The sequence below is a fragment of the Sebastes umbrosus genome, chromosome 9 (assembly GCF_015220745.1).
Source record: "Sebastes umbrosus isolate fSebUmb1 chromosome 9, fSebUmb1.pri, whole genome shotgun sequence".
Taxonomy (NCBI): domain Eukaryota; kingdom Metazoa; phylum Chordata; class Actinopteri; order Perciformes; family Sebastidae; genus Sebastes; species Sebastes umbrosus.
In genome coordinates, this window is record NC_051277.1 from 10012119 (window position 1) to 10037843 (window position 25725).

At 38.9% G+C, this 25725-nt stretch overlaps 2 protein-coding genes across 3 annotated transcripts; one reads left to right on the forward strand and one right to left on the reverse strand.

The window, feature by feature from the left end:
• Positions 1-424: 424 nt before the first annotated feature.
• gask1b (golgi associated kinase 1B) lies at positions 425-8428 on the reverse strand. Its single transcript, XM_037780926.1, has 4 exons — positions 7450-8428; positions 6100-6317; positions 3892-4100; positions 425-1905 (listed from the first exon to the last, which is right to left on the reverse strand). Exons 1-4 carry the CDS (start codon positions 8327-8329, stop codon positions 1698-1700), a joined length of 1515 nt encoding a protein of 504 aa, XP_037636854.1. The 5' UTR covers positions 8330-8428; the 3' UTR covers positions 425-1697.
• Positions 8429-10879: 2451 nt separating this feature from the next.
• On the forward strand, positions 10880-21056 carry tmem144b (transmembrane protein 144b). 2 transcript variants are annotated; one of them, XM_037780927.1, is made up of 12 exons: positions 10882-11131; positions 11230-11406; positions 11505-11627; positions 12069-12168; positions 12632-12709; positions 12857-12935; positions 13159-13238; positions 14346-14464; positions 14854-14973; positions 17273-17370; positions 19182-19235; positions 20138-21056. In XM_037780927.1, the coding sequence occupies exons 1-12, from the start codon at positions 11026-11028 to the stop codon at positions 20219-20221; spliced, it is 1218 nt and encodes a 405-aa protein (XP_037636855.1). In that variant the 5' UTR covers positions 10882-11025; the 3' UTR covers positions 20222-21056. The 2 variants fall into 2 exon arrangements, with proteins under 2 accessions (XP_037636857.1, XP_037636855.1); XM_037780929.1 differs by lacking the exons at positions 17273-17370; positions 19182-19235; positions 20138-21056 and adding an exon at positions 15238-15573 and having other exon boundaries at positions 10880-11131.
• The last annotated feature ends 4669 nt before the right edge of the window (positions 21057-25725 follow it).

Below are 25725 nucleotides of genomic sequence, written 5' to 3' on the forward strand. Positions count from 1 at the left end.
AATGCGGGTGCAGAGGGGTTAAAACAACAGCCGAGTGAATGCCCGGCACGGACACGAGAAAATAACCCACAAAGCCCCCTCATCCAACTCTCAGAGCCCGAAGCGCGCTGTTTACGACAGCATGAAGAGGAGACACCACACTCTGGCTCAGGTTTCAGAGCCACAGACTATTTCTGACCATGCACCGACAGATAGTGTGTAGCCGAGAGAAAATATGTTTCTGCTAATGCATTTTTTAAGATTGCATATACTTTAAATAGTCATTTAGGACACTATAAGTGCCAAAAAATGCAATCGCAGTAAAGTAGATGCTAAGGAAATTGCAGGCTTGTCTGTGACAAATGACTGAAACCAAATGTTGTCATATTTCAATTCAAAATTCAATATAGCGAAGTTAAAACAAGAAGCCAAAAGTCGTTATCAGTTGTGCTTATTTCCCTCAGAAAGGATTTTATTCATCAAAGCTGAAATATTTGACAAATAATACTTTTATCAACCATCTGATGCTCTTCATCAATTAAAGAAGAAAGTACAAAAATAAATAAATACAGTAAAAATGGTGAGTGTTTTTGTAGTCAAATTGAAAATAAGAGTGCATATAGAATAGACCATCTGACTTCTCACCTTAAAGTTCTTCATTTAATAAAGTACAGTCACAATGCCAAGTTGTTGCTTATATACAATCTTCATGCTAATATGTGATGTTGTGAAAACTCTTTGACTTTGAGAAAAAAAAGATCTTTTAAGACTGTACACAAGATTAAATAACTCAATTGAAACAAAATATTTTTTTTCAGTGTATAATGTGCGACCTCAGTCAAGCCAAGTGGATCTGGGTTGTGGCTTGTTAGCTTTACGCTAACAGGCTTTATCAACCTCTTAATTCCTGCGACACACTGGAGGAGCAGAGAAGAAAATAACGTGTCATTTAGTGCATTCCATTCATATAAAATGCAAATTACACTTAATGCACTGCAAGGCCTCAGGAGGAGCCAAAGTTATAACTGCAGCTATTCTGTACATAATAATGGCAGTAGATTCACCTCTGTCTGGGGAAGACAGAAATGAAGACTCAAAAGAAAGAAGTAGTTTCCTTAAAGGTGCAGTGTGTAGGATCAGGTGGTATCTAGCTATCTAGCTATCTATCAACTGAAACTTCTCCCGTGTGCCAAGCGTGTAGGTGGCCAATGCAAAAACGTGAAGTCGTGAATGGCCTTATCTAGAGCCAGTGTTTGGTTTGTCCGTTCAGGATTACCGTAGAAACACGGAAGTGCAACATAGCGCTCCGTATGTGGATATAAACGGCTCATTTCTAAGGTAACAATGATTCTTATTTTCAGGTGATTATACACTACAGCAAACGTACTTATTAATTGATATGATATTCCATTTATGCGAATAGATCCCCCATAAGTACTTGACACTGTTCCTTTAAGTAAAAGTTAGGCTCATTGTAAAGGTCAAGATTAGTTAAATTAGAGCCTCTCTCAGTATTTTATGCAAATGACAACACAACAACGCAATTGATGCTATTTTGAAAGGATAGCAGGCAATTTATAATAAGTCCTTCATTAGCAATATGATTATTGTTATTTTTAAAAAAGGACATTCAGTGAAGTCACAGAGATCAAGTTAATCAACGGGATTAAATGTATTCATGTCTCAGTAATGTTGCCACTTGACCGCTGTGACTCTCATCACGTCTTCATTGTGATGGCTTTGATCCCGTGAGCGTTGATGTAGGTGAGGAGCACCTTGGCTCGCCTCTCAATCACATCGATCAGCTTGTCGATGCCCTGCCGGCCGCCCTGGCTCTCCCAGTACGTCTGGTCCAGGAACAGAGACTGGAGGAGCTTCTCCCTCAGCCTCCTGCTTGTCAGCACCGACACCGCCTGCTCTGGGAGCCTGGAGAGAGACAGGAAGTGAGTCAGGAAGAAGTACAATCAGATCGGAGTTTTAGTTTCAGGTACATTTCTCCGACGAAGAGCTGTTGTTGGTTGGGAGTAGAAATAATGTGATTGGTTCTCAATGAGCTACCCTGTTCTATGAATAAAGGTGGTATACCAACATGCTAAAAATAGAAACAGCTGAACTGTACTGAATGAACTAAAGAGACATTTGCTGCTTGACTCAGAGATATTTGTGTGCCTTGCTTCACTGAGTTTTGAATGGACTTTATTATTGCCTGTAGAGGAGTTCTGCCTCAGAGGAATGTTTGTATGACTAAAATGGCAAACCACAAGAGAGAGAGAGAGGGGGATATGGCCATGTGGACTTTGAGGATGACTGGAGAAGAGCAATGGAGAGATTTCTAAGTGTTATTGACTACGTTTTGGTTTTCAAGCAGCTCAGATTTTCCGATAAACAGCGATACTGTAAACATGTCAGTTTGGAATGTGCATGGAATAAAATGACAAATCAGTTTATTTAGCTTTAATAAGATAGATAAAAAACCTTCAGATCTACAAATAATTCACCAAAAGATCAAAAACAGATCGTGACGTCCTGTGATCTTGCAGCCTAAAGCCATCGGATAAGTTATTTACTTGTGTTGCTGCCTTTATATCTCATTTAGAGTAGAAGCATGAGGATCAACAACGATTCATGTTTGGGAGGAGACACAAACAAACTAGCCAAACCACAAATTGTCTGTCTCCACACTGGTGTGACTCACTGATTTATTGATCAAAAGATGGATGAAATGAAAGCAACGTCTCTGCAGTGTGGTCTGGAATTACACAGCCACACAGATCAGTGGGGGATAAACAGAAAGAACACATTATTACGCCCCCTGCTTCAAATCCAAAAGACACTTTTCAGTTTCAATTTGCCGAGGCAGATCTAAATATTTGTTGAAATATTTGCAACACTGTGGGGTAAAAGTAAACATATAAGAGTCTGTCTTTAACATTTAAACTCTGGTTTTAAATGATCAATACGGGATTTGAAAGTTTGAAAATGGCATTACATAGTTTGTATAAACTGCTACTTGTGTTTGCAGATTATTGTGTGCAAAACTTTAATTTCACAGTTGCTGGACAGGCTTTCCGGAGATTCAAATCTGCTTATTTAGCTTTGCCTGCTGTAATTTGTCAACCATGTTATAAAGGAGGATAAAAATCAAATCAAAAGACTACCCACCAAACACTTGTGCTCCAGCAAAATACAACGAACCTTCGCTGTGGATGATAAATGGTTTGATTCAAATCTGCAACCTGGTATTACACCAAAGCAAGAAATGCAGCCGCCTGTCCACCAGACGATAGCCTGTCAGTGTCACATTTTGCCTCTCCAAGGCGTGATATATCACGTGTGTATAAAGGTGCAGTAACCAACCAGCAGGGGGCAAAAAAAACACTTAGTTACTTTAGGTAATAAGTAAAGTAATATATATACGTAATAAGTAAAATACGTATTTACGCATATGCATTTTCATTGTGGTCAATTTGGAGGGGTAGATTTAGTTTTTGCTCACTAGGGCAAACTTCATTCAACAATAAAACAATAAAACATAGTCAGACTTAACGACATACTCATAATTAATGACATGATCAAAGGTCTGGCAAGTCAGCTATTATTACTAAAGGTAATTATTAAACAGCGAACAAATGACACACCAAAAGCAAGAACAGCGTTCTTATTGAACGCTTTTGCTTTTCTCCCTATTATCGTGTCATTTATACAACTTCTTGTGGGACCGGGCTGAAATCTGTGTACAAACTGTCATGAATGAGTAACATTGTTTATGGAAATACACGTTGCTGTTGTCTTTTCCATGTCAGTTTTTGATGTTTGATGTACAACAAACAAAATCTGAGTGAAATGTAACCTATTTCATATATTAACCACTGACATCATCGCATAATCAATGTTTTCATGATCCAAACTTACTCTTTGATTCCTTGCAGCAGCCTGAAGTCCAGGTTGTCCTCATTGCGGTCAAAGAAGCCCTTGTTGTTGGTGAAGACCAGGTGCCTGGGGTCGTGACCCCTGTGGATGATGTTGGTCAGCTGTATGTGGTTTTGGTCCTCACATTCAGCACACACATCCTCCTGCCTGGGCCTGAATCCACAGCAGCTCTGATCCAGACGGTTGTGAATCTGAAAGAGAACGTTCATAAATTGATATTCATGATTGATATTCAGCATATATCATTGATATTCATGGACCTTTTTAAGTGTTCAATGGAAAGCGCAGGAGTTTTTCTTGTTCTGAACAATTCTATTTTGCACTATTGACTGTCTCCCTTTCACAATATCTCACACACTACATAATATGTTTTTTATGAAAGAGAATATTTACAATTTTGTGGCAGAGAAAAACCAGCAGGCTGTTTTTTGTAGTGCCTCTTTCACATGAATGTTGTTTTTTTGATTAGATATCAACATCAACAGACAGCACAGGGGACTTTTCTTAAGCACCTCCTCTTATATAACTCCTGCTTCCTCCACAAGAACTGGCACTACGGCTTCAATCCATCCGTCACTCTCTATATGCTAAACCATTTAATCGGCAGAGGTTTCGGATGATGCTACCAAAGAGGATGCAGCATCTATGTCACTCATATGTTCCAGATGGGACCTTTTGAAACCAGGATCAGGTGCCACTCACAGGCTCCTTTTGGGGTCGACTCGGCTCGGGTTGATGAGCATCCAGCAAGGTATGAAGTGTGATGAGCTGAAAAACCTCCATACCTGTCAATCAAGCCAACAAACCCCTAAATATACCTTCCTGTAGGCCTTAATATATGCAAATATATACCTTTAACCCCTCCAAACCCAGTGTCTACTGTGATGGACCTCAAATATGTATAGTCATTTATTTGACGTGTACTTTTTACTTTTTAGTTTGGCCCATGTCCCATCCACTAACAGGTGGAGGCGAGCTTTATGACCTATACTGCAGCCAGCCACCAGGGGGCGATCCAGATGTTTTGGCTTCACTTTTGGGGACCTGTCATGTAGTTCATCTTTATATACAGCCTATGGTCGCAGGAAATTAACTACAGTTTTTTTGTTTAGTTGCCAGGTGACAGAGTAAGTAAGTGAGTCACCTCAGACTCCTGCCATTTATAAGTTCACATAATTGTTTCAATCATAGCACAAGTTTCCTTTTGGGATCGTTATTTCACATTATAACATTTTACTTTTAGAGTAGAGACATACAGATGTTATTGAGCTTCTAATAAATTAAGAAAATTCACAAAGTGAGCATGGGATTTGGGAGATATGAAGGAAAATCCTGTCAGGAATTAGTTTAGTAAATTTAGACGGAGACAGAAAAAATAACTGTAATATGACATGTAATATGAAAATGAGGATTTGATTATTTTTGCCTCATTTATGGAAGACTTGTAAGAAAGAATTGAGGGGAAACATCTATTGGGACACTAACTTCAGAATATATATTTTCATATGATGTTTTTAGAGAGAGAGATGTTGGAGGTTTTCTCAGTCACACAGCTTCAGTATTCAGCCACAGTTGTTGACAGCTTCAGTATTCAGCCCGCGAGGGTCAGTTCAGGATAAGTAAGTGTCTCTCTACAATATGAATAGATGTGTTTTGTTATTTTGTTATTCAGTATCAAACAAACCAATGTAATAACGTCACTATATTCACTTCAATTGCGTCTTTGACGAGATGAATTTCTCATTCCATATTTATGAATTTATTCATAAGGAACTTGAATTGGAACAAACATAAATAAAGCTGTGGCACTATGACCTCAATGGCTGATTGAACAGCTACATCCAAACTATTTAAAAGTATGTATTTTCCATTTCCTCACTCTGCTATGTTTGCTCCTTCATGATCATGGGATGAATGTTAAAAAATTCTCAGGAGATGTTTCCTCAATGCCAAAACCTGATCAGAGATCCAGGCCTTCCACACAGGAAACAAGACATCTATTCAGCCAAAAAAGTAATTTAGGAAGAATTTGTGGAATCTGATAAAGCCCGGGGATGTTGTATCAGCACAAAAGCAAACTGAAGGACAGAAAAGTTGCAGATATTTTCACATTCGGAGAAATATGGAATAGATCAAAAGCTGTTTGTCAATGTCACAGTAAGTTGAAACTTTTCAAAGTGCTTCTGTTACCTGCAGCAAGAAGTCAAACAGAGCCAGTTTACTCCACTCGTAGTGATGAACTGTGGAGCAGCCGGAGTCAGGCTTCGGGCTGATGTTTTTATGCCAACACCTCTGTTTCAGGGAGCTCTGGTACTCCCCCCATGTTAACCTCACGGTGGACCAGCCTGCAGCAAGGCCTTCTGGGTAGAGAGATGCATCCCATGACACCACTGGACAGGGCTGGCCATCTAAAGAGAGAGGATAGAAGGATTATATGATCCGGTTTCAGCAACTCTTCAGAGTTTTTTAACCTATTTTTATCCAGGAAAAGCTCACTGAGCTGATGCATTACTGGGGTTAACACTACACCTACACAGCATAACCTCATCCTTTTTACCCTGGGTAATTAAGCAGAACAACATTCATAATGTTGCACCGCATTGACTTTAAATCAGACTCCAAGAAACACCATGTTGTGTTATCTGAGTTAAAGTGGAAGAAGCAAAATGTTTTTGTTTCTTTTGCCGATGTAAAAACAGACGCGGATGGAATAATGATAATAGAGAAGAAAGGAGAGTGGGCAGTGGCTCTCTGTCAACTGTTGTGTATATATATGCCCCGGAGTTCACACCCGTTGGAAGAGCTCATTAAAGAGTTTTCTGCCATTCTCAAAGTTTTGGCAAAGTTTGACTTTATACCCTCAACTACCTGCCTCATTACAGTGGTATTCTGCCATTGGGAAATATGTAAATATTGTTTATTGCTTATTTTGGCCAGCTTGAATATGTCTGGACTGGCTCTGATGTCTATCTGGTCTCCTAGGATACAGTCCTGACTCATGTGGTCTTGACAACACTCCTGACACTCAGAAAAATGTGCAGGCTGAGTTTCAGTGTGGGGCTCAAAAGCACCACTAGACCACAACTTCAGAGCACCTGACTTATGACATTCAGTGAATCATGGGTTAAAACAACACATTCAAAAGGTTTGTACTATATGTAATGTAATGGCTTTACCTCCAAAGACCCCTTAAATCTATGACAAAGCTGCACACATTCACTTCAGCATGGTATTATTCCAGTCTGTTTCTCCACAGAACTGATTACAGTGATGTGATGTTGAATCTGCAATTTGGACCTGAGTGCATAGAAATGAGTTCAACTCTCAGGAAGGAAACCAACCAATCAAGTTAGAAAATGTCATTCATTTCCCCCAGACATATCCACCCTCCCTCTAATTACAAACATCCACTGTTTACAACGAAACACTCACAGTTATGGATTAACTTGGCTTTAAAAGTACTCCATACTAACTTTTATCCAGCTTTGGTCACAAAATAAGAAACCCTTGTTGCCCTCTTATCTGTTGGGCATAACCTACCATGTAAGAAGCTGAACTTCCTGCTGACAGCTGGTAAAGTCCTATTGAGCCCCAGCACCCTGTCCAAATGGAAAGCAAACACCTCAGTAGTGTCCACTGGGCTGCTGATGACTCCACACTGTCCTCCACATACATTGTCCCTTTGTTGTGTGAGTTTTTGGTTGCTCACTGAAACGCTCGTCTCGCCCTCAAATATCAGAAGTGACGCAGAGTCTCCACGAGAAACTTCTTTGATGCGCAAAACTTTGGCATCCGCAAGAAAGCGCATGGCCTCCACGTCCTGCTGGCTGAACCACGGCGGTGCTTTCTGGCTGTAAATCCGGATAGAGCTAATGTGAGAGTCTGCCTCTTCGTCTGTTTGTATTATATCCAAAGATTTATAATAAACATCCCTCTTTCCTCCCCAGGAAGTCTTGGGTGCAACGTTGCGCATAATTTGACGCTCCAAAGTGCCAAGTTTATTGTGCGTAAAAGCTGAATCAGCTTCCTTATTCCTTCTCACCTTTCTCCTCAGTTTTGGTCTGATTGTAGCTCGAATATGTGCAGGTTTCAGGCGCTTAGTCTTCAGCGTTATGTAAACCACATTGGATCGTGTTGGGTCCACAAAGTTCGCACCAGTCTGCAAGTCCACAAGGTCTGGCAGCGCATCACTGATATCCAGATTATACAATCCACGGGTGGTGTGTCGGTACTTGTCTTTGTCAATCCTTCTGTGCGGCTGCTGCGAGTATCCAACTTGTGAAACCACCACCAACAGATAGACAACACACGCGCTCCCAATGATCAAACTCCTGTTGGAAAGAGGGCACCTCCGAAAGCTGCTGGTCAGTCTGAGAAAAGGGAAGAGGAAGAGCAGCCAGTGAAAGCGAGACTTCCCCATTTAGAACTTATGGTGCTCTCATGGTTGAGTGTCTTTTTTTTTTAGCCAAACTCAAACCTGCTGGGAGGAGCACACAACTTCCCAAACTCATTTTTGGAAAGGGAGGATTTGTGGCCACTAGTGCACAGAGACAAACCAGCCTCCAACCCAACCAACAACATGAGGCAACTTGAGCTGTTTTTCTTCTTATAATCATATGTGTTGAAATACATAAATGACACTTGGATGTAATTCAGTTCACTTCATAGCCTGCATCAGCCTGCATATGCTGCTGAAACTCATTGAACACCCAAAGCATGATATTTCTGTTTCCAAATGTTATCAAAGGTTCTGCAAAAGTTATAAAAAGTAGCAAATAAAGTTGTCATATAATATGTTGGATATCCTCCCATGGAAATCTTCCAGCATGAATACAAATATTAGGGATATTTTTTAATAGATATTTATTTTTTTATTTTTTTTTATTATTATTTGTAATTATTATTATTATTTTTTAAAGTTTCATATGCTGCTGAAACTCATTGAACACCCAAAGCATGATATTTCTGTTTCCAAATGTTATCAAAGGTTCTGCAAAAGTTATAGCAAATAGTAGCAAATAAAGTTGTCATATAATATGTTGGATATCCTCCCATGGAAATCTTCCAGCATGAATACAAATATTAGGGATATTTTTTAATAGATATTTATTTTTTTATTTTTTTTATTATTATTTGTAATTATTATTATTATTTTTTTAAATTGCATATGCTGCTGAAACTCATTGAACACAAAGTTATTTCTGTTTCCAAATTTGATCAAATGTTCTGCAAAAGTACTCAAGTTATAAAAAAGTAGTAAATAAAGTTGGCATATAATATGTTACATATCTTCCTATGCAAATCTTCCAGCATGAATACAAATATTAGGGATATTTTTTAATAGATATTTATTTTTTTATTTTTTTTATTATTATTTGTAATTATTATTATTATTTTTTAAAGTTTCATATGCTGCTGAAACTCATTGAACACCCGCTGACAAAGTTATTTCTGTTTCCAAATTTGATCAAATGTTCTGCAAAAGTACTCAAGTTATAAAAAAGTAGTAAATAAAGTTGGCATATAATATGTTACATATCTTCCCATGCAAATCTTCCAGCATGAATACAAATATTAAGGATATTATAGCAGTTTTTCATTTTTTAATAGATATATATTTTTATTTTTTAATAAAATAAATAAAAATCATAGAAGTTGCTTAAATGTCATACGAATTGTTGGTTGACGGACACTCATCTTTATGAGGACATTGTAGACTTTATGGTGACATTAGTTGATTAAAGTCAAGTACAGATGTTAGAGGTGAAGGTGGTTATTTAAGTTGAAGTAATTAGAACATTTCATTCATTATACATCAATGCGTTTTAGGCGACATCTGCTGGCCTTCATTCTTAATTGGCTTGGTGCAGACTATTCACATGAGAAGGGAGACAGAAAGCAGCAGGAAACGAATATCTCCTCCTGTGTGAGGGGAAATGCAGACTGGTTGCAGGAGTCCATGTAGCTATAGGATTTCCTGACCTGAATAACAACATGTTTAAATATAGAACTATTGTGCTGTGGCCTCAAAAGACTACTGATAAGTAGATACCAGATAAGTGCTGTCCTCCTGAGCACAGGCGAATGAGTTCCTCCTGAGTCTTTAAACCTGCAGAGGTGGAAGAAGTATCAGATGTTGTACTTAAGTAAAAGTATCTCAGTGTGTAGAAATACTCTGTTACAAATAAAAGTCATGCATTCAAACTTTTACTTAAGCCTCAAAATGTATTTAAAGAACTAAAAGTAAAAAAAAAAGTAATGCAGAATGGCAAACTTCAGAATAATTATATTATTGTATTGTATTGATGTATTAATGTGTTCATCAGTTTAACGTTGAAGCTGGTAAAGGTGGAATTAATTTAAGCCTACTTGATATACCTTATGTCCTGGATAGCTCAAAGTAAAGTTTATATCTATGATATTAGATAATTTATTATCATTATTATTATTATTATTAATTGTATTATTATTATTATTATTATTGTTACCATTATTAGTAGTATTAGTATTAGTATTAGTATTAGTATTTTTATTATTATTATTATTATTATTATTATTATTATTATCTGAAAATGCAAAGTAACTAAAGACATTGAATTATTGTGGTGGAGTAAAATTTTAAATATTTCCCTCTTTAACGTGGTGGAGTAGAAGTATAAAGTGGCAGAAAATTTAAATACTCAAGTAAAGTACAAGTACCTCAAAATTGTACCGTACAAAAGTACTGTACTTGTGTGAATATACTTAGTTACTTTCCACCACTGTAAACGACCATATTGAGATAATTTGTGATTTGCTTGTTTGGATTTTACATTAATTCTGCACATCTAAATATTTACCCCATGAGTACAAACATGAGAGTACAACCCAAAAAAATAATTAATTTACACTGTGAGGTGAAAAATAGCTCAAAATACTTTATTTCCATCTGTTCTACCAGTGTTTGAATCCCTGTTGTCAGGTCTCCACTGCAGCCTGTTGTGTGTCAGATTGAGTGATTAGATAATTGGGCAGCACCTGGCTGAGTGTCACTGCACTGCAGACACACACTCACACACACACTGAGGCCTCTAGCTGTTTTTAACACCGTGCACCGGCTACATCATTGAAAAACAAATGTTTGGTTTTAAAATGCATGAAGCAAAATACCTTCCTTTGCTTTTATTTGTTGCCACATTATTGATGGTGAGCTGTCGCAGCACTGAACATGCTGCTGAACAAGGTACGTGGACCAGAGTTTGTCTGTGATGAATGTGAGGATGCCTGAGGCCGCTGTGTAGTCCAAAATCAACAATGTTGGGTGTTTGTTTTGTTTTAAAGCTCTTCCAGGTGCGAAAGGTGGCGAAAATGCTGGAGCTGGCAACTTGGAAACATTTGATTTCCACATGAACTCAACCAATATGACTCGTTTCGTCTACGGAATTACTGCAAATGCGGTTGCTGTGCTGTTGTATGGAAGCAATTTTGTTCCTATCAAAAGAATAGAGGCAGGAGATGGTAAGCACACTGCACTTGATTTTTCTTTAAATATTTTCATGTAAAGAAGTTGTTAAATCTGAGGCCTATATGACAATTAGCCTGTGCTCTGTTTCCAGGTATGTTTTTCCAGTGGGTGTACTGTGCATCGATATGGCTTGGATCTATGGGTGGAGACGTGCTACTTCAGTCGCCTAAATTCCACCCTTTAGCAATGCTCGGAGGTGTCATCTGGGCCACAGGTATTATCTCATGAAAGCAAAACTTCAAACCTAAATCATTCTTCAAGTGTGTTGAATGTGGGCTAGTCTCACTGGAGAAGGTCTCCTTCAAGTGTAGATGTGTCGGACGGCAGCAGATGGACTCCAACACTGCTTAAAGAGACTTAAAGACTCCATCTGCTGCAGTCCATCTTAAAAATGGTGGTGGGGATACTGTTCCTGTGAGAGATGACGAACTATACTTCATACACTCTCCAGTTTATTAAGTACACCTGGCTAAAACAACACTGTAAATCAATAGAGGTCTTTCAGGTCATATATAGCTTTTGGCTGATTAACGTACATAACGTTAAAACATTTCCCATTACCTAAAAACCTTGTGCAGTGCAGTCTTTGCCACTGCTGACTCTGTTTGTCATAAGACCTGCATGTTGCTTACATTTTCTCCCATGTCATCTACAGGAAATATAGCAGCTGTTCCAATTGTTAAAGCAATCGGCCTCGGCCTTGGGACTTTAATTTGGGGCTCTTCTAGTTTGTTGATGGGCTGGGCCAGTTCAAGGTGAGTCGGATAAATCGCCACGTTCTCATCCCAACTTGTCACATGTTGACGCTTTGGAGTCACTTTTTAAGGCACTGGGACAAACAACATGTTGGTTTCACACGGAACACAAACAGCGGTCTCCTGGATGAAAACCCCATTTGTTGTACACACTGTTTTTTGCTGTTAAAGCTACATCACCACACTCCGACCACTATCTCTGAGCCTTTAATACTGATGCGAATGGGTTTACATTGTAGAAAGTCTGGTGCATCAGATGCTAAACTGTCTTGTGCATTGCTATCATAGGCCGAGAGGTGTGACAATATGAAGTGAACTGTAACTTTAAAAAATGTCAATCTGGGACACATGCGTGTGGAAGAAAAAGTTGTTGGGTCCTGTAGGAAAAATGTCACCCCAGTGTTTTAATTTGCCATCATATTCAAAAGAAAGTGAGTATCTGGCTACTGACTGTCTTCCACAGGTTTGGCTGGTTTGGGGATGCTCAAGATGTCTCCAGGCCGATCTTAAATTATTGTGGAGCTGGGTTGTGTCTGCTCAGGTAAACTGTGAATTTGGATGTAAAGCATCTCACCTTCTTGCCAGTGCAATAATTTAATATACAAGAACAAAAAACTGTAGCGTCTCATTTTGAGTTTAGTTTTTTTGGATATCAGATGACAGATATGACTTTCGTGTTTTGTTCCAGTGGCCTGATCTTCTTCTTTGTGAAAACCGACGTGGCGCTGCATCCCAACTCCGAATCGATTCCATTACTTCTCGACAGGGTGAGCATCGATTGGATGTTGGTTTACTTTTCTCACCTCTTTTGTCATTTCTGACATCACACTCAAACCGAATATGAATTTACCAATATTTTCTCAAGGGCAATCAATTCCTGCCACTTGGTTTCTCAAAGTGATATCATTGTGTTGTTTTGTGTGTTCTGATGGTGCTGTCGTTTTCAAAAGACAATATGACTTTATATCAGGATGTTGATCCTTTCTGCAGAGAACAAGTTCAAGCAGCTACGGTTCAAGTTACTCCGAGTTCTGGATCGATGTCATTGGACCGAAGACCAGGCGCTTTGTGTGAGCTCAACTCATTTGGCTTTCTGTGAGCTATGTGCACAAATGTAGTTCTTGCAAGCTAAAAGACAAGGGAAGGTTTATGAAACATTGATTTTGATTAAATTATCAATAGAAATGTTTTTCTAGCTCTAGGCTTTCACCAGAGGCCTTACTCAGTCAACAGCTGCTGGCCAGCTTGGTTTTAAATGTAACATGACTGGGGAAATGGGTTGCAGGCTTGCAGCAGCCAAATAATACAAGAAGCATGGGAAAATAAGGTCTCAATGGAATGAAGCAATCAAACAGCAGAAATCATTGAATAAATGTCCAAAAAATAATGCTGCAATCATAGCGATAGACTTTAAAATTACAAGCAAGCTAGCGTCAATATTGTAAGTGATGAACAGTCTCCTTTATCCACTTTTAAAATGTATTGCTAAAAAGGAAATGGGTGTACACATCCCAATATACAACCTGGTCTCACTCCCAACTCGTCAAATGCCACTGCGTCAGTGCCCCTCCGCATCTGAAACAATGCATAGAGGCACCCTTTAGCTTCTTTATGCAATGCACTGGGCTTTCAACTAACTCCAATGTAAATCCATCCACGACATTATTAAACACTCAGTGCAACTGACGTAGTATAAAGTGCAAGATAGTTTGCTTCTGGCGGGTTGGATGGGTCAAATAAACAGGACTTTCACCCGCTGTTCGTATCTCGTGTGAAAGTAAAAGTCAATGTATTTTGTCACGTCAGTTGTGAGTCGCTAGGCACGTGAGTTGTTAGTCAAGTTAACGTCAACCATGATCTTTTCCTAACCCCACCTAAGTGGTTTTGTTGCCTAAACGTAACTTCCTGGGAAGTTTATTTTGAAAAGACACTATGCATGTAATGAGTGTACATTGACACGCCAGACACATCCAAAATTGATGCTAGAAGGGGTACCTAGAGAATCATAGTTTGAAGCTCAGGGACACTGACCAAGCCTCGGTATTTGACCAGTTGGGAGTGAGAATCTGTTGCAATATGCGCATATTCAATAGTCAAATTTAGCGAATTCAACGATGTGTCAGTGGAGGTTTAAAATCCAGCCATCATTCATTTTCTGAGTGTCACTCTTCCATTAGAGGCTGCCTGCTGGCTGTGATGTCGGGCCTGCTGTACGGGTCCTCCGTCGGACCCATCATCTACATTAAGAGCTGTATATCGTGCCCTGACAGCATGTACTATGGAGCCAGTGACTATGGTAGGTTTCGCTGTTTGATTACTGCCTTCACTTTTACCTTCTAAGCTCCTATTGATATATCTTAGTTGAAGAAAAACTGGAAAAAAAGATAAAAATGCCCTCTCAGGTTTAAGAAACACTTGGTCTATAAATAACACTGGATCCTCCAGCAAGCCAGGTTTAATATCCAGTTTCCTGGGAGACTCTCTAAAGTCAGTGTCAGTGGGGTAGCTCAATGATTAATGGAAAGGCTTTCTTCTCTTTCGTATCACTTTAGCTCTAACTTCGTTATTGTGCTATATCAACTGACCTCTTCAAAGCAAAGGAAGGCATATGATTTTAGCTTTTTTTTTATTGAAACCTGCAGGGATAAACACAAATGATGTAAAGCTGTTTCAACTTCTTCACAGACCTCGACTATGTCCACGCCCAGTGCTGTGGCAGTTTTGTTGCAAGTACAGTGTACTTTGCCGTCTACTGTGCTGCCATGAATAACAGGCCCAGGGTCTACTCCAGAATCATCCTGCCAGGTAACACACACCTTGTCATTACATTTTGAGACACTCGTTACAGACTGTTTCTGTTTTCAACAACTTAACCCCTCTCAATCTCTGGGACGACATCATCTTTATCATAAAGAGTCCTTCCCCAGTCCACTATTTTGTGCAATAATTCATAGTGTATATTTTTTCTAAAGTGTATTTATTTGCATATACTGTGTATTTTGCATATAGATTTTATTTCTTTGTATGCTGCTCCTTGAACTGCCTTTCTTTGCCTTTTATTTCATAAAGCTGTCTCCGAGAGCAGCCTGGTCTCACCAAATGGCGTATGACTGACATGCTAATTTCTTAAGTCATTTTGCGTGCTATCACAACGCCCTTCTTGCTTTTGGTGTTTCATTTCACACCATGTATTCTCTACTGACTCCAATGTAAACCAATCCACATGAATATGCTACGCTCAGAGCTAGTGATGTAATATAAAAAGTGACAGGGGAGGTGAATGGTTCAAACTAACATAGGACTTTAAACCAGGAGACCAGTATTCTAGTCCCATGTGAAACCCAAAGTTGCTTATTTTAAAGTTACATCAGTTACGTTTGTGACATGTTTTCCGACTTATGTTATTTTGCTTATGTACATATTTTACTTAGTTTATGTACTTATTTTGAGCCCAACCATAATGTTTTTTCTAAACCTAACTAAGTGGTTTTGTTGCCAAAACATAACCATGACCATTTCACGTTAACGACATAGCGTTAAAAGACATGTGAAAAGCCGTGTCACAACGTTAACCATTTGGTGTGAAATGACACGCAAAAAACTTAAAATGCACATCATGAATGTACTTAAAAGTGGCGTGCTATTTATACATCAGTCCCATGAGATCACATTGCAGAGAGATGCGTACAAGATTTCCAATGTGCCTGTACCACCCTGTAGCTGTGCAAATGACAATAAATGTAGAATTTAATAATTTAAATTTAAATTGTTTTACAGAGTTACTACTTAATTAGATTCACCCATCCATTCTAAATGCATTCAATAATGATGACACTGTCAGTTAGGTGTTGATTCAACTGGAAATGTTCAAGTCATTTCACCCTGCAGGTATTTGATGTATAACCTGAGCCCATGTGCTCTACATAGTCAGACATACTAGTCGTTCCCAACCTGGGGATCAGGATGTCCCAAATGATCCACAAGATCAATCTGAACGGTCACAAGATCACTGCAAAAATATCCCTCCTACAAGGAGTATGTCTTGTCTGTAACTAAAATATGCAAGCGCAGTTAGAATATGTCTTCTTCTTTCCAATGTGTATCGGTTCAATGAATCACTTGTTCATTCTAGAGCAGCAACTTTAGAATACCATCTTTTTTTCTTTTGTTTAAAGACACAGGCGATTACTAAGAAAATTAGTTTTGGAATGTATTTACTGACAGAAATGATTTGATAAGATAAATGCTGTTTTTTCTCGCCAATTACTGGATACTTTCACCTCTTCAGGCCACTAATACCCAATCAAATGAACTGTTTAAAAAGGAAATCTGCTCATCAGACCATAACCTGTGATGTTGGGCAACAAGCCGTAAGCCAAAAAAGTTGGGAACCCTGTGTCCCAGGGTGGTGTAGACACAGGTTCCCACATGTCTAAACCACAAGCTGCTGCCTCTGAGTTGGCATCTGGTCTATCAGACTGTTGAGCTTAGACAGGTAGTCTTAAAAACTACAGCAGGGGTCTTGGCTATAGAATGACACCATTTTTCACCAGCTGATTTATCTCTGTGATCCACTAAGCTGTCATGCACCGGGAACCACCGGAGTGTTTAATAATAGCTCCAGTCCGACTTCAACCAAGACTAAGGAAGATGAAGTGCAGCAGCTTCCTTTGCCAAGCTGCATGTGCAAACACATCCACTCAGGGGATCGTTGGATGTGTTAATTCAGGGAAAACTACTGGGGGCCAAACACTCCAGCTCAAAGCTGGCATGCAGTGTGGCTTAGATCTGTCCTCAGGTTGTTGGGTGGGCTATAGAGTCATGGCGCTAGGAAGCTTGACCACTGTGTCCACACATTTACATTTAATCACTGAAAATGAGCCACTCTTCAATTTGTCATCCACTTACCAATTCCTGTAGCTGTTTAATTGTGTGCATATAAAAGTGAATAAATGCCTTCATTCAGTTCCTGACACCTCTTCTATCTTAATTTGTTTTTCTACTTGAACATACCTACTGTACCTACACTGTGAGCTCTTACTCGATTATCTGCTGTGTATTTGACTCAAACACAAGTACACTCTTGTGTCCTTTTGCTCTTCAGCTTTATTGTCTGGATTGATGTGGGTATTGGCCACATACTGCTGGTTCCTGGCAAATAACTACTTGAGTGCGGTCATTACCTTCCCTATTGTCGCCGCAGTAAGTACATCACTTCCTGACAGCTGAATGGGCTGGGTAATCGAAATACTGTCCGTTTGCCACCACGTGGACTGAACAGTCTGTGAATCTTCAATTTGAATCTGTCAGTGTTGAGAGAGAAACTTTTCTTTGTTAGAAGTTGTGCACAAAACTTTGGTATTTTTCAACATGGACCCTACTTTCCCCTGTTTTTGTGTCTAACTGACTAATAACAACAATTTCAGAAATTGAGGGAGAGCGCTGTAAACGGCAACTGCTCACAGGCTGCAATATGGTGTGATTGAGGCAAGCTGACATTGTCATTTACGTCGACTAAAAGTGCTTGTTTTTGCCATGACAGGCTGTGATTGTTATTATTTAAATGTCTGACATTATGGAAAGAGTCTCACTCAAGGAAAAGTCCTGGTGAAGTGTTGCTGGAAGACAACGGTGGAATAGTGGAATACATCCATGGTGGATGATTGCTTGCAGAGTTTGTTGTGCTGGAGTACAGAAAGCGTCGCCTAGTGTTGATCTATAATGTCATGGCTGAATATTCAGATGATTTCCACAATGTGGATGAGGTCTCGGAATTCGATGGCCACCCGTATTTATTTGAGCCAGAGTATACGGATATTCAGAAAGGTAAGAAAAAAGTGTTCTCTGTAGGGTCCTCTCCATAATGTTGTCAGACACTTATATAAACAATCTGAACCTGTAAGTGGCAAAAACAAGCACTTTTAGAACGTAACGTTACATTGGCACTGCTCACTTGCCCAGCTTCCGGTTACAGCGTTATCCCTCAATACTAGACCAATTTCAAAAATGTTTGTCCCCATTAGTCACTTAGACACAAAAACACGGGAAAATAGGGTCCAGGTTAAAAAATACCGAAGTTACCCTTTAAGTTTAACACGTTTACATCCCTCTATAGTCTGAACTCATTAAGGACACTCAGATGTCCAGCTGCAAACTTGAGCATACCAGCATGATAAATGTGTTAGTTAAAAAAAAAAATTGCTAGTCGTATTCAGCCATGCATAAATTATCTGTTGAGATTTTGAGATGTCTATCTCTGATTGTGATGTTGCTCCGGTGGTGCTGCTACAGGAAAGTGTCCAGAATTAGGCATTAGGATTCATCCTCTCGGGAATTTAGAAATTGAGCCATTAGTTTTCAAATAAAGTTTCATGGGGAAATATTGACCTAAATTGAAGATGACAGGGTCAAATCATCAACAGTTATTCTCTGGGGGCAGTTTAGCCAGACTTTGTTACATGAATGAAGCTGCTGTTCTTGGGCCCTGATGGGTCAAAACTAAAGCCTCCCTGCATTTCCTATTCCCTCATACTGTTATATTTACTTATTGCTTATTGCCATGAAAGGCCCTGACAATAGAAAACTTGTCAGCATGTCAAGTCAACACTTTCAGTCATTAAGTGTAATGAACATAGCTGCCTCTATAGTCTGCTAACAGAGCTTTGGGTGTTTGTCATGTTATTCTAATCCGCACAAAATCAATGCAAATACAGTCACATGTCAAAACTGGTCCAATTAAATAGGCTTAAGGGAAAAAAATGTTTATTCATCCATCCATGCTTGTTAAGGCAATATAGACAGTCGATAGCCACCAGTATCAGTGAATGCATAGTAGCAATTATGTGTATGTACAGCATAATACACAGCCTAGTTTTTGGACCTTAGATTTTGTGCTTACCAGTAAACACGGGTGTGTGTAATGTGCATGATTTTAAAACAGATTAAAAGTAAATTAGTTGAATCACTGGTTTGTGCTCAATTAAAAGTTTTGTTCTTTGGTTTCTACTCTGTAGGGATACGGTCTGGTTGCAGCGCTGTGGGGGTCCTTGGTGTTCAAAGAGGTTAAGGTAAGGACCACAACACTGATCATGATCAATAATGCTAGATCTTGTCATTCCTTTGGTTGTAAATTAGCTCTAATACATGCCGGACGCATTTAGTAAGTGTACAGCAAGGGGCAACCTCTGGGTCTGAAAAGTGAAGTCAATGCAGAAGTGTATTAATCTTCATTCTTTCTAATAGCCAGTAGGGGGCGACTCCTCTGGTTACATAAAGAAGTCTGATTGTATAGAAGTCTATGAGAAAATGAGCCTACTTCTCACTTGATTTATTACCTCAGTAAACATTGTAAACATGAGTTTATGGTCTTAATCATTAGTTTCAAGTCTTCTTCAATACAGCATGATGTTCATTTAGTAAATTATGATACCATTTAGAGCATAAGGCCGGGTATGATTTACGTCGTCGCTACCACATCATTGTTCCACGTTCGGTTGTACTAAAAGACACCTGGCAGTTAACTTTTTTCCGATAAGTACTTTACAAACAAGCATGTTTTTTGCTAGCCAAAATTTGCATCCCAATTAATATCCCAATTAATGTGATATAGTTAGCTAGTGTTAGCTGCTAACGGTACCAAGATGACAATGGTCAAAATGTCAAACTCGAGAGATCAAAACAGTATTCCTCCAACCAATGGGTGACGTCACAGTGACTACGTCCACTTCTTATACAGTCTACGTTGTACAGCCACAAGTTTAAGGAGAGCATGACTTAATCCAAAATGAAGGTTCACTGGTGAAACTACTGTCCAGCTGAATTTTATTTCTATTTATAAATATTATGTATTTATATTGTAAGATTATTCGAAATGGAGATGCTTTGATGATAAAATTCCACTAAAAAATTACACAGTAGAAACCAAACATTTTGAATAGAGCTGATGTTAAACACCTATTTTTCCTCTCAGGGGGTAGGCAACTGCTTAATCTTCAGCTTGGCCTCCTGTGTCGTACTGGCCGGCTCCTTGCTGACCGCCTTCTCAAAGTTCTAATACAGCAGAAGACTGTCGAGTGAAAACAAAAAGTGAAGAAAAAGTGAACTGAGTGAAAGTGAATTGAGTGTCATATTTTCATTATACACACATATTGTCTCAGAAAATAATATCCTTGGTTTTATAAAACTCTTTGAACCCACATTAAAATAAACCAAACTGTATGATGGTTGAGCTGAATGTAAAACTGTGTTTGCTAGATTTTGAAAATGGAATGACCCTCATGCTTTCTTGTTGGTTCAAAGAGGAAGTTTGCTGCTGTATTTGTTGTTTAAAATGTATGTGTTGTTGAAAATAGGTTTTGTCACCTTTTTGTAATTTGCTCAGTAGGTTTCAACACATCACTCACAAGCTAATTATTTCGGAGGCACCGTCATACTAAGATGCACATTTCTATTTATTATTGACATGGTGGTTGTTTGTGTTTTTTTCTTTTTAGACAACGTGACAAAATGATTCCTGTTTTCTACTGACGTATAAATGTGTTCTTGTGCTCCTACAAACATTTTATATTAATGTGCTTCATATAGAAATCTGGCATACAGTATTAATATTTCTGTCAACACTCCGGTGGTCTTCTCACAGCTCATGTCCTCGGGCCTGTCTTCTCCCCGTAGAGCTCAGATTGTGTGCAGTGTTGTGACAGTGTGCTCTTGATGTATTTTGATGGTGCATATGGGAGAACATGGCACAAAGTTGAAAGTTGTCCTCTGAATAATTATATGGTGCTAATTAAATCACGTACAATAGGAGGTGGTAGAGGGTGTCTTAGTTTTGTTACGCAATAAGTCAATTAAAAGTGTAACTAGATATTACCAATAAAATGAGAAACTAACTTTTTGTCATTAATGAGATCAGTTATCAATTGCTTGATGCTGCAGTAAGATTGATTTCTTTTTTTGCTGTTAGTCATTGTTAAAATGTTCATTACAGCCAGAGCTTAGGCCTCAGTCTCTACAGACAAAAGCAGACCTTAATTATTAAGAAGTAGCAGTGTTGATTGTATAACCTGGGTTCATTTTTAATTTATTAAACTAAAAGCAATCCAAAGGTCAGATTTATTTAATTGAAAATATAATAAAGCCACTCTGTAGAATTTGAAAATGTCAGACTTTGGCGCCCCATAGTGGTCGTCTAATGAGAGAAAACAAAGTGGTACAAAGTAATTCACACAGTTTAAAGCTAGGGTAGGCAATTTATTTTAGAAGCATTTTTTGTTATAATTATTCAAATTCTCATTACATCGAGATAGCAATCAGTAAAATGGATGGATGGATGGATCAATGGATGGATTTTTAAATGTGAATGAAAATCTATAGACTGGAACTATTGCACCGTCCCCTCAAATTCCCGCTGTGTGTCTGAATAAATGCCCTTTTTATAGATGATTTTTTGGCATTTATGCTTCAGTAGACAGGTCACAGTGACAAGAGACAGACATGATAAAACATGTGAGATGACACAGGTTGCCTGGATAAGACTGGCTTTCACAGAAGGAGGTGACATTTAGATGGAAGCACCCAAACATTACGTCTTTGTCTTTTCATAAACTTTAGATCAGCTCATGTATTGCTCCATGGCAGCATGTCATCAAATGTCCTTATTGCTGGTGTGACTGGGCCCAAAGAGTTCTGCTTGATTCCTGATGACCTTATCTTTGCCTGGTGATCTTTACTGGGAGTTTACTGTGGGTTTACTGGGAGCATGCAGGGTTGGAGAAAGTCGGATGATATGAAATAGAACTGTTTTAACCATTTGTGAACCATTAAATCATTCATTTTTATTAGATTTTAGTATTCTGTTTAGCTGGAACCTGTGCTTCTTTTCACACAGCACTTATGTTAAACGTGGCAGACAGCTCCGTTCTAAACACGGCTAAGATAATCAAACGCTAACTGAAAGGAGCAGCCGCCTCGACTCCAGTTTGTATTCAACACACGATGATATGAGCTGATAAGAGATGCACAGCGTGTGAAGAGTTCTGAGCTGTTATCTTCTGTTTCATTCATCAAAGTTAATCCAAATGAGGTCATGTAGAGGTCTGTGATTCATTACAAAACACATATTTTAATCTAAAAAAATGGACTTTTAGTGCATAATTGAAATTTGCAAGTTAAGTGAAAACATAAAGTGACAAATTGGACTTGACTTTAAAACTGAACTAGAGGAAGTTAACTTTCATTTCCAACTCGGAGTCCTCTCTATACTCGTGACATGATTAATGATCAATATATTTTAGGAGAGGAAATTTAAACATGTGTGATAGTGGATGGATCACCTTTGCTTGTAAGGTGCATTCAACTTTAAAGCAAAGTTTCGCTCCTCCTACGGAGATGTGAGGCATGAAACTGAAACAGAGCTCCATTAAAACTAGAGCAGTATTTGTCGCGCTCCGTGACGTTATAGTGAAGTGCTTTAGGCTGAAAAGAAAATTTGTCATAATGGTGTTAGCCTCTTAAACAGGATTAACACACAGCGAGAATCCTACCTCTTTAGTGATGTAAATCTTGGATGCACACAGTGGCAGTAAAATGTTTTGTCAGCTCGTTAAGGCACCTTCATTTCCACACAATTAGAGTGTGCAGTGTATGTACGAATGATGTAACAAGGACTAGATGGTCCTAAATTAGGTACAGCACAGTAAAGGTCTTTTAGCTCAGTACAAACAAGATAAGACGTTGGCTTTGATGTTTAAAACCAACAGCTTGGGTACTTTTTCAAAAATCCTACTTTCAAAACTGCCCTGCCAGCACATAATGTACTGTACGGTGTATTAAGACCATTTTTGAACCACTTTTGTAAATACTCTCAGATTTAATATGGTTAACGTATCCACATTAAATTGAATAAAATTGTGTCTTTCTACATCCAAATAAATTGGGTACAGAAGAAAGTCCCGTAGTCTGTGTTTTCTCCCTTAGTCTTATTATCTTGACATTGCATTCGTCAACCAAATGGCCCAAAGCTTTGCACCAGTTGCAACTAATATGGTGATCATTCATTTAAAAAGTTTATAATTAAAATTGGAGGGCTAAACCTGACCTTGCATCTATCATCTCTACCAGCACAACATAATACGAGAAAGAATTCAAGGATGCAGTAATAGATTTGATTTAATAACCTGAGCTCAAAGCCTGATAATGTTCTCTTCTCTGGAATATTGAAAGTGAAATAACGTCAAGGCACTGTTGAGAAATCACCGGTTAAAGCAAAATGACTGCATGTACCAGGGGTGTTATACAACTTTATCTTTCTTTATAATGCGAAACTGGCGACCAAATGCTGGTAGCACAATGCTTTGATGTAATATGCTATACACATAATTGGTAGAGCAAAATAGATGTGGTAAAAATAGTCTTCACATCAAGCAAACAAATCCAGAGGATAGCCAGTAGTCAGAGAGGGAGACAGACGATGATCCAGCCAGGTGCAGACAGGTGAGAAAGTGATTGAAAGCCGTCCTCTATATATTCACAGAAGCTGGACACAAATGAGGAGAAGCTGGGTGAGCAGAGGACAGGCAGGGTCAGGTAATGAGCTGAAGATCCTCAACAGTGACAGCTGGTGGACAGGTGTGGAATGAAAGGTGTGAAATGACAGGAGAGGAACAGAGATGACTCAGATGAAGAGGAGGTAAGAGAGAGGAGGATGCATCACCATGACGTAAATAAGGATCTTTTGCTTGGATCAGGTCGACTGTAAAATTAATAATTCATGGGAGATTAAGCACAGCAGCGACACCATTTGTAGGAACATTTTAACATAAACTGTCAAGGTCAATCAGCTCAAATTCAGGGTGTTGAGGGTCCACAAGGAAAAGGAGGAAGCTGGAAGCAGCGGTTAGAAGCGGCCATTCAGCGTGAACAAGAGCAGCAAGAATTCAACAGAGAAAAAGAGAGAAATTTTGAAGCTGCAGGAGGATGCAAAGAACTTCATCACTTTGGAGAACTTGGATCAGCGTATAGAAGAAGCTACCTCACATTTGAAAACCTGTTTGGAGTAATTCTTCCATCTCTGTCATTCTATCAATTGGATTACTGCTTGGTATTGGATAAAAAGTCAAGTGCAGATTCAAATATGATGCAAATCCGTCATGGCGACAGGCAGGTTCAATGCACGAGAACCTGAGCTCAAGATAGAGGTCATTCAGTGAAACACGATACCTTCGGCAAAATGTCTTCATAGGCAGATTAAATTTGCATCAGACCAAAGGTTTAATTTGGGAGGAGTGGTTTTGAAAGATGAAAGGGACAGAGTTGTATTAATATGAAAGGCTACATTGAGTCTCCCAAACCAATCACCCAACCGAGCCGCTGTGCTAAAGCCAGAATGAAATAACAAAATTATGGTAAATAGCCATGTAATTTGAAAGGATTGTCATTCACAAGACACCACATCTTTAACTTCCAACTGTCTTTTCATATGAGCAGGTCTTGAATTGTAATAGAAAAGCAGTAGGCCAATAAAGCTTCCATTTTTAATATTTCACCCATGTCAATGCAGTGGTGTGTATGAGTCTGTGACACTTATTAATAGTTTCTTCTGGGCCAAAGCAGTGATGATTGTGCAACCGTGCAAATTTGCTGCATTTCTCTGTTTGCCTACAACTGGATTTTCATTTATATTCTGTACTGCATGTTTTGGCACCTGATTTGATTGTTATCAGCTCATTAAATGTGCATTGTCAGTCGTTATAAGCCTCATAGATGTGGGACAGTAGGGGCCTGCTACACCTACTATGCTGTAAAAATTAAAGTGAAACTAAAATGCACGTTCTAACACGTTGTAAAACTGAATGAAACATTACGTTTTGAACACAAACAAAACAGCTTGTTTAAGTTTACGCAACAAAACAACAGCGTCTTTAGGTTTAGGCAAAATAACCACTGAGTTATGTTTAGGGGAAAAAAATTGTGTTTTGGCTTAAAATAACTAAGTTTCAAAAGTGAAACTTGAGGTACGAGGTGAAAGTATTGTGTTTTGTGTGTCATCCATCGCCCCCGACCTGCACCCTCACCTCACAGCTCACAGCGCTTGATTTCCGCTATCGCTCCTCTCATAATTACTACGGTCACTAGAGGTCCTCTGGTTGCAAAAAGAAGTCTGATTGCATAGACGTCTATGAGAAAATGACCCTACTTCTCTCTTGATTTATTACCTCAGTTAACATTGTAAAGATGAGTTTATGGTCTCAATTGCTAGTTTCAAGTCTTATTCAATACAGCACGATGTTCATTTAGTAAATGATGGTCCCAATTAGAGTGAAATGGACCACAAAGCAGGGTATGCTTTAGGGCGCGGCTACCTTGTGATTGAAAGGCCGCTACCACGGCGTTGTCCAGTATGGGAGTTGTCCATGTTTTTTGTCTTATAACATTTACCCTTTCACAGTGTGTTTTCAGTTCATGAAAGTTAATTTGAACAATTTGGTCCCCAAAAAGAATCTTATTCAGCGTTCGGTTGTACTTAGCTCCACCCTCTCGTGCCACTTCTGGTTGCAAAAA